The 12,377-nt window shown below is 35.9% G+C and overlaps 1 protein-coding gene across 6 annotated transcripts in view; it reads left to right on the top strand.

The window, feature by feature from the left end:
• LOC140823034 (ALBINO3-like protein 2, chloroplastic) overlaps positions 1-10,012 on the top strand; it is a 40,201-nt gene extending 30,189 nt beyond the window's left edge. For 5 of the 6 annotated variants that reach the window (XM_073184112.1, XM_073184111.1, XM_073184110.1 and 2 more), the window contains 7 exons: positions 7,117-7,164; positions 7,638-7,814; positions 7,898-7,953; positions 8,029-8,146; positions 8,394-8,483; positions 9,270-9,379; positions 9,471-10,012. In XM_073184112.1, the coding sequence (XP_073040213.1) occupies positions 7,117-7,164; positions 7,638-7,814; positions 7,898-7,953; positions 8,029-8,146; positions 8,394-8,483; positions 9,270-9,379; positions 9,471-9,624 (753 nt within the window). In that variant the 3' untranslated portion in view covers positions 9,625-10,012. Of the gene's footprint in view, positions 1-7,116; positions 7,165-7,637; positions 7,815-7,897; positions 7,954-8,028; positions 8,147-8,393; positions 8,484-8,986; positions 9,235-9,269; positions 9,380-9,470 lie in introns of those variants that run through there. The other variant, XM_073184113.1, reaches the window with a different exon arrangement.
• Positions 10,013-12,377: the final 2,365 nt, after the last annotated feature.

The raw sequence follows: 12,377 nt of genomic DNA, 5'->3' as shown, positions 1-12,377 counted from the left end.
TTGCCATTTGCTTGAGTTAGATTTTCTGCAAAAAAGAAATGCTCTGAGTGTTGGAATGCTTAGAGAGAAAGTGAAATGATGTAAGGTAAACTGAATAAGGGCGGCACGATTATTTATGTTTGCGACTGTTCAAATTTTTGGACACATGGCAGTCCGAGAGTGATTTGAGTAAAACCATGTGTACTACATGTAAATGTGAGAATGAGTCAATTGGACTACTTGTGACCATCATTCACTATACAATGAATGATATAATTAAATGACGTAATTTTGAGAATCACAACATTTATTGTGGAACTTCAACGGAATTGTTAATCAGTTAACTTATGTGATAAGATCAGTTAGGCTGAAAACTGAATGCAACTGAATCAGTTCAGTTTAAGACCAGCTGATAATTGTCCTATCAATTAACCAATTATAATTCGACGTTCCCTCTAAGTATATGCATAAGATAAGGTAGAGAAGGAAAAATCTCATCCTCAGAGATTGAGCCGTCGATGGCTGACAGAGATAATGAGTGCGTTTCTTCATATTTTCGTGTCAAAAGAAATGAGTGCTTCTCTCCAGATGGTTCGAATCTATCTATAAAAAAGAACAAACTAGTTAGATGCATTGAATATTTCAGCAAATAACACAAGGCAGCAGCAGATGAACAGAGCTAGCAGTTCCCAGCAACCTGACCTAGCGAAGGAGTTCAAGCTGTCGATCGAGGCAGCTCGGAAGCTCAACATCGAAGACAGTGTCAGGAATTGGCTTGGTGAATATGTCTACTGCTTGTTGTTCACTTGAGATATACTCCAGTCTGATTTCCTTCTTGAGAGCATGATCTCTGATGAAGTGATGTCTGACATCGATATGTTTAGTCTTGGAGTGAAGAACTGAGTTGTATGTAATCGCAATGGTGCTTGTGTTTTCACATAGGATTGGTGATTTTCTGCAATGACTCCATAATCTTTCAGTTATTGCTGAATCCAGAGCAGTTGGGCACAGCTTCCAGCTGCTAGATATTCTGCTTCAGTTGTGGAAGTTGTTATGGATGTTTGCTTTTTGCTGAACCAGGATATCGGTCTTTCTCCTAGAAATTGACCTGATCCACTGGTGCTTTTTCTATCAAGTTTACATCCTGCATAATCTGCATCTGAATAGTCTACTAAATTGAAAGATGAGTCTTTAGCATACCATAAGCCCACATTTTGTGTGCCTTTAAGATATTTTAAAATTCATTTGGCAGCTATTAAGTGCGACTGTTTAGGATTTGCTTGAAATTTAGTACACATACAGACAACAAATACAATATTAGTACGGCTAGCAGTTAGGTAAAGTAAAAAACCTATTAAACCTCAGTAAAGTGTCATCTCAATTGATATTCTCCCTTCATCATTATCTAATTTGATTGATGAACTCATGAGAGTATTTGCGACTGAACATGTTTCTATGTCAAATTTTTTAAGCAGTTCTTTCCTATATTTTGTTTGACTGATAAATGTACCAGTCTCCAGTTGCTTCACTTGCAGACCAAGAAAGAATGTCAGCTCATCCATCATGCTCATCTCGAATTTATCTTGCATTAACTTAGCAAATTTCTCGCATAATTTGGGGTTAGTTGACCAAAAAAATATCATCGACATAAATTTGCACAAGTAAAGTATGATTTTTCTTTGTAAATTTGAACAGAGTTTTATCAACTGTTTCAACAATGAATTCATTATCAGTTAAGAATTTTGATAATGTATCATACCAATATCTGGGAGCTTGTTTTAGACCATATAATGTTTTGTTCAAATGATAAACATGATCAGGAAATGAGTGATTTATAAAACCTGGTGGTTGTTCCACATAGACTTCTTCTTGTAGCTGACCATTTAGGAATGCACTTTTGACATCCATCTAGTATACCTTGAAGTCTTTGAAAGAGTCATAGGCGATGAATATTCTTATTGTTTCTAGTCGTGCAACTGGTGCATACGTTTAATCATAATCAATTCCTTCCTCTTGTAACCTTGTGCCACCAACTTTGCTTTGTTGCGCACAACTGAACCATCTTCGTTTAGTTTGTTTCTGTAAACCCATTTTTTACCTATAATTGTTTTTGAAGGTGGTCTTGCAACTAAAGTCCAGACATTATTATGGATAAACTGATTCAGCTCTTCTTGCATAGCATTTATCCAGTTAGGATCAGTTAGAGCTTCACCAGTTTTCTTTGGTTCAATTTGATAAACAAATGCTGAGTGTACAAATAGATTGAACATTTGATTTCTAGTTGTTACCTGATCATATGGATTAGCTATCACCAAATCTTATAGATGTGATTTGTTCCATCTGTAGTTGGAACCAGTTGGGTTATTTTCAGCAATTGTTTCTGTTTGTAACTGAACATTTCTTTTAATTTCAGTTGGTATTTGAATATCATCGTGTTGTTCAACCAACTGATTGTTAGGAACAGCTTCTTGTTCAACTGTTTGATCTACGACTTCTGGTTCTGGTGTTTGAAGGATGTTTCGATTGACATGAACCTTTTCTTCACTTTCATTTTCCAAGCTAATTTCTGTTAAGCGATCAGTTAGCTCAACTGGATCAGTTGGCTTGTTGGTTAGTGCAGATTCATCAAATACAACATGAATTGATTTATCTACATTTAAAGTACGCTTATCAAACATTATGTAAGCCTTGCTAATTGAAGAATAGCCAAGAAATATTACTTCATCAGGTTTAGCATCAAATGTTTTCAGATAATTTTTGCCATTATTGTGAATAAAAAAATTGCAACCAAATATCCTGAAATAAGATACCACAGTTTTCTGTCCATGCCAGATCTCATGTGGCGTTTTCAAATGATTTTATTAATCATTGATCTGTTCTGATTATGGAACGCAGTGTTTACTGCTTCTGCCCAAAATATCTGAGGTATACCGGAATCAGCAAGCATTGTTCTAGCTGCTTCTTTAAGAGTCCGATTTTTTTTTTCTGCTACACCATTTTGTTGAGGTGTTCTAGCCGCTGAGAACTCATGTTTAATTACAGTATTTTCTAAAATTTTAGAAAGATTTTGGTTGACAAATTCAGTCCCTCGATCAGAAGTTATTCTGTCAATTCCAACTGATTTTTCATTTAAAAGTCTTTTGAAAAGCTTAATCAGTTGTGCAACAGTTTGCTCTTTTGATTTGAAAAAAAAGACCCAAGTAAATCTTGAAAAATCATCAACAATTACCAAGATGTATTTCATTCCCCCTAAACCCATGGCTGACATAGGACTAAAAAGATCCATGTACAACAGTTCTAAGCATCTGGAAGAGGATTTACTATCCCTTGTTTTTGAAAGAAGATCTTACTTGTTTACCAAACTGACATGCTGAACAAACTTTATCTTTTGAGAAATCGATCTTAGGCAGACCTGTTACAAGATCTTGGTTACTCAGATAAGCGATAGATTTGAAATTTAAGTGGTTCAACCTTTTATGCCACATTCAGTTCTTAGAAGAGTTTGAAGCTACAAAGCAAACTGGTGCATCAGGTTGATTAGTCCAACTTATTTTGTAAGTATTACCACATCGATTACCAGTTATGATGATGTCATCAGTTGAGTTCTTAACTGTGCAGGTGTGCTTGTTGAACTAAACTAAGAAATTATTATCATATAACTGACTAATGCTAATCAAGTTATATTTCAGATTGTCAACGAGTAGGATATCATTAATAACAATATTATTATGAATAAGCTTACCCTTACCCACATTTATACTTTTTGAGTTATCTCCAAAACTGATGGTTGGACCATAACATTTAATCAGTTGGGATAGCAAATCAACATCTCCTGTCATATGTCTAGAGCATCCACTCTCCAGTTACCAAATTGATTCTTTTGTTGATGTTCTTGTTACCTGCAATCACACACGATGAATAATTTTGGTATCCACATCTATTTGGATCCAAAACTGATTAGTCCTTAAGGAACCCTGACTTGGATCAGTCTAACTGACTTTCCAGTTGCTGTGTTCCAGATGGTTTTTCTCGGCTTGTGTGTGCTCAATGTATTGTGTGCAGATGAATCAATATGATTTTTGACCTTTTTCAACTGGTTCATCCGATATCTTTTCTGAAAAGGCTTATTGTTATAATAATTGAATAGCTACTCTTGGAGTTCTGATTTTATAGCTGAACCGTTAGGTGATCAGCTTCGCGAATCATTTGAACTTGTAGGGCTATATCCAATTCCATAGTTCTTAGCCTTGTTATTGTTTTCACGCGGCTGCTCAACTGATTTACTTGGTTCTGAGGGTTCATGTACCATAGTTGATTTTATAAAGTGAATATATTTTCCTTTGTACATATTCAGCTTTGGTATAGTATCACTAATAGAAGATTCATCTTGGCTATTAAAACCTAAACCAGTTTTATCAGTAACTCATTTCTGTAAATCTTGTATTACTCAACGTGACTGAAGACTTATTCTAAGCTCGAATCAACTCAGTTTGTCTTGGATTTTCAAGTTTTAACTGCTGAATCAAAGATTGGTTCTCAATCATTTCAGCTTTTTGCTCAGCAATCTCCCTTTTCAGACTCAACCATTCAACTGATTCATCAGTTTCAGTTTTGTTGTCTCGAGGATCAGTTTGCTTTGCATTGGCCTTCTCAAATGAGAGAGTAAGCTTGTGATACCCATTTACCATTTCGTGGAGTGTTGAAATAAGTTTTTCCCGTGTAAAATCAATTGAACTGAAATCAAATACATGTTCACTGTTTGACTTCAGTTCTATGTCATCACCCATTAAACACTTTACTTCATTTTCATCACTGGAGTTGCTCAAGCAGTGTTGTAAATGGCGGTCGAGGCGGCCGCCTAGGCGGTAGGCGTCCCTTGATCGCACCGCCTATGCATGAGGCGGGTGTTTTAGGCGGTCCAAGCTATACGACGTTGGGGAGGCGGGTCGAGGCGGCGAGCAGGCGGGCTAGGTAGGCGACGCGGCGAGCAGGCGGGCTAGGCAGTCAGTCAAGATTTTTAAGTTGTAGTCAACAATTTTAAAAACCTAGTAAACAATTTTAAAAACCTAGTCAAAGTCAAATAATTTTAAATAATAAAAACCCTAACACACCTCACTTTCTTCATTTTTTTTTTGTTTTCACTCTCAACTCTTAACTCTCAACCACCACACACAATCCGCCCTCCGCCGCTGCCTACTGCCGCCAGCAGTCAGAAAAACAATTAAAAAATTTAAATTTATTTTTTTTGGTAAAAATAATTATATTACTTGGTTAACATAATAGCATTTATATGATGATGAATCTTTATTAATTGCACATTATCTAGATGATATTAAGGCGTTGAGATTTTAAGGCGTTGAGAGCAGTTACGGAGTCGATGGTTCTCCTTCTCTCGTTTGTAGTTCAAATTTGCATGCCTTAAGATTTGCAAATAGATCGTGTAACTCCACTTTGTTGAGATCTTTGGGTTCTCTCATTGCCATTGTTTTCACATCCCCATTCTTTGGGAAGTCCACGAACCACTTTCAATGCAACTTCTTTATTTCAATACACCTTCCCTAGTGCATTCAATTCATTTATGATGTTGCTGACTCGTTCATCAAACTCGTTCATATATTCTCCAGTCTTCATTTTGATGTTATCAAACTTTTGTACTGCGACTGAGAGTTTGTTTTCCTTTGTCTGCTCATTGCCCTCGCAAAGCTGAATCAGCTTTTCCCAAATTTTTTTGGCAGTCTTGCACATCTTTATTTTGCTGAGAGTATTTTTGTCCAATGTTTTGTACAAAGTATCCTTGGCCACATTACTCAAGTTTACTTTCTTTTTGTCTTTAGTTGTCCACTCTTCACGTGGTTTTCGATACGATGAGGTGTTCCATCAGTTAGAGCAACTGCTGTGTTAGCTTTCATAATCTTCATTGGTCCGTCAGTTATAACGTACCACATGTCGTCATCTTGTGCAGCTAAATGAGCCTGCATTCTGATTTTCCAATCATCGAATTCTTCTCTTGAAAACATAGGAATTTTGTTGAATGAAGACATGGTGATCAGACGTATGAGTAGATATATTCAGAAACAAATTGAAACTGCTCTGATACCACTTGTTAGGATCAGTTATAAGGGTCGAAGTGTTTAGAAGGGGGTTGAATAAACACTTAAATATGTTTGACTCTTTTTCGATAAAGGTGAATCAGTTTAGCGATAACTGAATTCAAGAATCTTGTTGTCAATGTCAATCAGTTAACTAGTATAAGTGTGGAAATAAACTGATTGATAGATTGAATACTCAAGGAATTGCTGAAGTAAAGAACACAAATTTTTTTACGTCACCCCTTCTATCACAAGGATATGATATTCACTAAAATTCTTTGATTAATTGCAGAAACTGTAATAACTTACTTCAATTTGGTCTTAACACTGCCAAACTGAAACTCTTAGTATCTTTAAACTTATCAGTATACAACTGATTTTCTTATCTTAGCACAACTGATCTTACAATATTTGTCTTTTCTGAATGTGTAAACATTTATCTTAGTAGAAACTGTGATTAATTGCTTCTAACGGTAATATTGAATGCGTTTAAATGATTATATCCGTTGATTTGTCTTTTCTGATATGTGTAAACATTTTTCTGACAATAGTATATTGTGGCATTTTGATATGCGGTGCTTCCACTACGAGTCTACTTTTGTACAAATTGTCGGTTGTTGACTACGCTCTTAACTGATGACGTGTTAAACTGATTATCAGTTTACTATATAGCCGATCAGTTGAGTTGTTTGTATAACTGATCAGTCTAAACTGATAGTTCAGTAAGCTTTGATCAGTTCGATTGCCTTCGATTATTTTGCGCATTAATTATCAGTTCGGGAAACTTCAGTTTAAGATAGAATTAATTCAGTCGAGTCAATCAGTTCTGCAATCTTCAAAAAGATTTATTTGTCAAACTCCGAAGTTCTTTGCAACACAATGTTTTAATGCTTTACAAAATTTGTGCCACTGCAACATGAAAATTTCAATTGAACTTTTCTAGTGAAATTCGTAGAATGTATCATGAAATTATGATATATACACCATAGAAAAATTTCGACTGACTCTTATCGGATATCACCTTAAATTCATTTGTTCTCTCTTGCAGGGAAGTTTAGTATATTGGCTTACAAACAGTTCATTGTCTGTTATACAGGTTGGTCCTTTTTCCCTTCTTGGATCGGTGTTACTATTTCTAGCGGCTTTAGGTTATTTATAGAGTTTATTCGAGTTTTTGTTTCAAAATGATTATCTTTAGATTTGCGACCTTCTTCCAAGGTCCTCGAGATTTGGCTTGTGAGATGTCATGAGGTAGACTCCTATAGAGTGCAAAAGTGCTTGCAAATACATGCTTGTTTGGGGGTTAATGAAGGAACATTTACTGTTGGACTTGTGGAGATAATGACATATAGTGAAAAGTCAACTTAAGGGTGATACTTGCACCCTTGAATTTGGCAGAGGATGGTATAATGCCAAGGCAAGAATGAATTGAAAATGTGGTGTAGATGGTATGGGCTGATGAAGAAAGAAACTTGTTGCTACCTTTGTTTCCACAAAAACGTCATTTTGACAACTTTAAGCAAAACTGATTTGATTGTTATTTTCACTGGTGGTTTTTCCAATTTGCAGCAATTATGTCTGAGCCATCCTGATGTTATTCAGTATTTGGGGCTTCCTAAAAAGAGCGATCCTGCAGCAGCTTCAAATAATGGAAAGAGAGGCTATTCTGGAGCTGCAGATATTTTAATTTTGACAAAGCAGGGAGAAGTCCCTGCTCAAAGCCTGTCACCTGAAGAATTGGTTTCCGTGAGTGGCAGCCTTATATAATGACTTCATTTATGGTTTTCATGCAAGTTTTCTTACTGGTTTAACCCAGGACATTTTCACAGTTTTCAATCAAAATCTTATCTGACGGGCATAACGATACTGCAATTAAATTACTCAGGTAACAAATCCTGTCCTTGAGATGATAAGCTCTCTTCCTATTCTTAAATTGAATATTGTAAACTATGAACCACAGACTTGCACTTGAAAAGGATCCTGGATCTATAAGAGCTTTGGTTATAATTGGACAAACACTTTTGCACAAGAAACAATATGCCGCAGCTACTGAATGCTTGGAAAATGCTATCTCAAAGGTGTGATCCGGTTTTATAAATATTCACCAATTTCCTGTGGAGAAAGAGATATTCCAGATGACAAGTTCTGAATTTGCGCAAATATCTGCATATAATTAATATGAATTAAAGTTTCTGTAGCCCGTCATCAAATGCATTAGTTTTATTCTTTTTCTGAAGCTTCCTCGAATAGGTCATTATATTTTTGCCAGCCAATAGTTTCTATGCTCCAAGTGACATTGCCTTATTTGCTTGATCTTTGATTCAGATTCTTGTGGCCGGCCAATTAACAGGAGCTGAAGAAGTAGATCTTTTGATTCTTTCATCTCAGTGGGCTGGTATTGCTCAGCTGCAGCAGGTAAGCCAGGATGATTCCTTTTGAACTCCTTAATAACTTTTAGATCTTAATTTCCAAATAAAGATAACCACACCGACTTTCTTTATTTCATCTACGATCAAAATATTCTTGGAAAGGACTCATTAATTGAGGAAACCGTTGAAAGTTAATTGTTCTAGAGTTTTACCTCCTCAAAAATATTGTTGTTCCAAAGATGTATTAATCCTATTCTATATAACTGCAACTAGTGAAATCAATTGAGGCATTATTGGCAAGGCCAAGTGATTATATAGAGAGAATTAGAAGCCATCTCCGAAAGCGATGACAGGTGGCTGTAACATTCTCGCTGTGGGGCTATGTGTTAGGGCCGCTGAAGACAAATCAATATGATGTTTATTTGCTCTCCCTTGAATGCTTTTGCACGCAATGACATCTTAAATTGGGTTTCATCGCTACTTTCCTATGGCCTAAAAGAAAACATCTGCATGACAGTAACTTGCAAATTTTGTAATGATTAAATTCAGTTAAGGCAACCAGCTACCTGCATTGACTATTGTGAATAGCTGAAGATAAGTTGAAGGAACACCCAAACCATCAATAAGTGGGTACTGACTGGATGTCATGGGGACATAGTGGATAGTTTTGATGGCTTCTACTTTTTGCATTTCCAAAGGGTACCACCAAAAGGGTTTAGTTTTATTTTTATGATATTTTGACTGTCACTTGACTTGAATTGCACGACCTGACTGGTGAATGCATGGTTTTCTTTTGCTGTCCTTCAATTTTTCTCAAAAAGCATCTATGCAGGAAAAGATGGAAGAAGGTCTTCGCCACCTAGAAAGAATAGCTCAATTGAAAGAACCCGAGGATTCAAAGAGCAAGGCCCACTACTATGATGGTTTATTTCTTCTTTCAAGGTATAAAGCAAATACAACTATTCCTGTTTTCATGAAGAGTGAAGTTCAAAATTCTATACGCTGATGGGTGTTACATGGAAACCCATTTTAGTATTCTATTGAACACAGGACAAAAAGCTGAGGCATTGAAGTACTTGCAAAAGGCCGCTTCGTATGATCCCCGCTACAATGTATATTTGAAAGGCTTGGAAGATGATGTGGATGATTTTGCCGTTCATCTAACTAGTGGGAAGAGATTTTTTTGAGTCTCTGAACAAGAAGTTACCATGGATTTCTAGAATTTATTGGATTGCAGAGGTCACCGCGAAGGAATGGAAATTTCTGATCGGCTGCAATGACATGAAGTGGTAATGTGTATTGGTTGGTATTATTTGTAATGCCTCGTCCAATAAGCGGAGGCATTTGGGAGATTCTATTCCAACCATTTCAATCACCATTCGTCGTGATGCAAATCCGACTGTTGATCCATTGGTCTTGCAGGATTTTTTGGAGTTGTTACCAAGATTATTATTATTATTATTAAGTGGAGGAGACTAATTGGCACAAGTGTGTGGAATAAGGATTGGCCATAGTTGATGTGTGTGAATATAGATAAATTTATCTAATTGTAAGTAATAAACACATGTTTGATTTTGGTCCAGTCCAAGGAATGAGAGGAGTGTGGATGAAATCAAGGCAACCAAAATATGAGGTGCCAGAAATTGTTGAGTTGGATTCCATGAATGGATGCTCAACCACGGGTAAGCAAGCTATAAACAAGCTTTTCTAGATGGATGTTTAAAGATAGATTACGTGAAGTTATGGGATGTTTGTTTTATCAAAACATGATCAAATATTAAACACGGGCAACTCATGAAACATTGTAAGAGAGATTTTCTTAAATAGGTTTTACACAAGTACTATAATCAATTTTAGCCTTCAATTAAATTAATCTACCAAAATAATTTTTTATCATATCAAATTACAAATATATCCCCTATCTTTTAATTTCTATTCACCATCAATTTCTTCATCTCAAATTCTTTATTTTATTATCTCATCAATTCTGTGCGTATAGAGGTGGTCGTGAAACAAATCAATCTTATTTCTTTAAACAAATATGAATTTCTTTTTTTTTTTACTTAATTTTTATGCAAAAAAAATTTGATTTATATTGATATTACTGTGTGCGTATGTATATGGGTTATGACAAACTCATTCTGTTTTGAAAGTTTGTTGCGTATACTCATAAACGGTTAGCATGTAATAAGGTAGAGACTTAATTGAGACTATCGGATTTTTTGTTTATATTGTTTAAACTCACATAGATGTAATTATTACGTTTCATATCTATAGTGATGGATGATTTTGTTTATATTATTTTGCATGAGCAACAATCGTAATTAAAATATTATAATTTTGGTGGTTTTGTATGCATTAATTCAAACTAACAATTCATAATTTTATTAAAATATGTTTATTGATATAAGTAAGTAGTATTAAAAAATTAATATATTATAAATTAAATAAAACAGAACAAATGTTAAATCAACTCTTAAAAGAAATAATAGATAATTAAATAAATGAATCATGAAATTGGAACATTTGTGGTCATAGAAAAAGGGTAATTTGAGATTTTTAAATTATATAAGACATAATGCCAACTATATAATAAAAAAGCCATTTTGAAAATTATGACTTTGAAATAGACTAAAATAATCAATTTCCCAACATCATTTTATTCATTATGATGGCAGAATGATGTGAAATGTGATTGTGATTGATTACGTCCAACGACCACAAGATAGCATCCACGATGTGCTGACGCTCATTGTCCATGCAATCTCATGGCACCAGCATTCACCTCCCGCCCTCTTCGGCCCCGGGCCTCACAATGCCCACCTTACGCTTGGTTCGTCCTCGAACCACACCGTACTCGGAGAGGTCGGCTCTGATACCAACTGTAACGCCCCAAATTCGACGACTGTCCTCACTATATCAAGACGAGTCTTTCCAGCTTGCTTATGTCATCTCCCATACCTGAACAGTTTCGGAATCCCTCTCCTAACGGTGTAAGATCCGTTCATCCATATTCCTTTCCGCCTAGAATCCTGCAAGGAGCTGCTCATTGTACGACAATCTCATGGCACCGGCGATCACTCCCCGCTCTCTTCAGCCTCGGGCCTCACATTTAATTCTCTTTAAGCATGTCAATTTGGGTCGATGTATAAAAAAAAGTATTTGAGTAGGCATGAACCTACATCTGGAACTATAAGACAATTTCTGCCGATAAAGTTACTTAACAAAGTAATATATGAATAATTGTGCAAGATACATTTGAGATGTTGAAAATTGTGGGTTCGAGGGTAAGAAGATGTATGTTAACAGAAATTGGGGTCAATAAAACAAAAACGGATCATAAAGTGGTAATTTTATTTGAGAGAGTTGTTTTGTAGTGCATAATAAAATAATTAATAATGATGATTATTGATACTCACTAAAATTTGAGAGTTCTTACTCGATATCCAAATTCAGCTCGAGCTCAAAGCTTAAAGTTAAAAGAGAACCTGAAACCATACAGAGAGTGTTAGAGGCGGTCGGAACGGTGTCTCGACGTCACCTACACATGTTTAGTAGAGGACCACGTGCATGTAACTCACGTGTTTCTCTGCAAATGGCTTGCCCTACTTGGGCAAGCGCAATGGTGAGCTTGCTCCTCGGGCGAGGCTTAGTCTAGGAGCTCTCCCCTTGAGGCTCACCCTCCATGGGTCATCTCCTCACTCATGCTTCTCTACTTCTAGTCTCTTCGACGCATCCCTAGCTCTTTAGCACTTCCTCAGCTCCTTAACACATTCTCGAATTCCATAACTCCTAAGTTAATTCTTAGCTCCTTTTCACATCATTTGTGGGGACCCAGACAATAATTCATTTCTATCATTTTTGAGAATAATTAAATCAATTAAGATAAACAGAGCCTATCAATCATATCTGATTATGGAAATATCATAATTTCAAACCA

This window comes from Primulina eburnea, chromosome 2 (assembly GCF_022965805.1).
Source record: "Primulina eburnea isolate SZY01 chromosome 2, ASM2296580v1, whole genome shotgun sequence".
In the NCBI taxonomy this organism is placed as follows: Eukaryota; Viridiplantae; Streptophyta; class Magnoliopsida; order Lamiales; family Gesneriaceae; genus Primulina; species Primulina eburnea.
The sequence above is the reverse complement of the archived record's forward strand: the minus strand, read 5'-3'. Positions and strand labels throughout refer to the sequence as shown.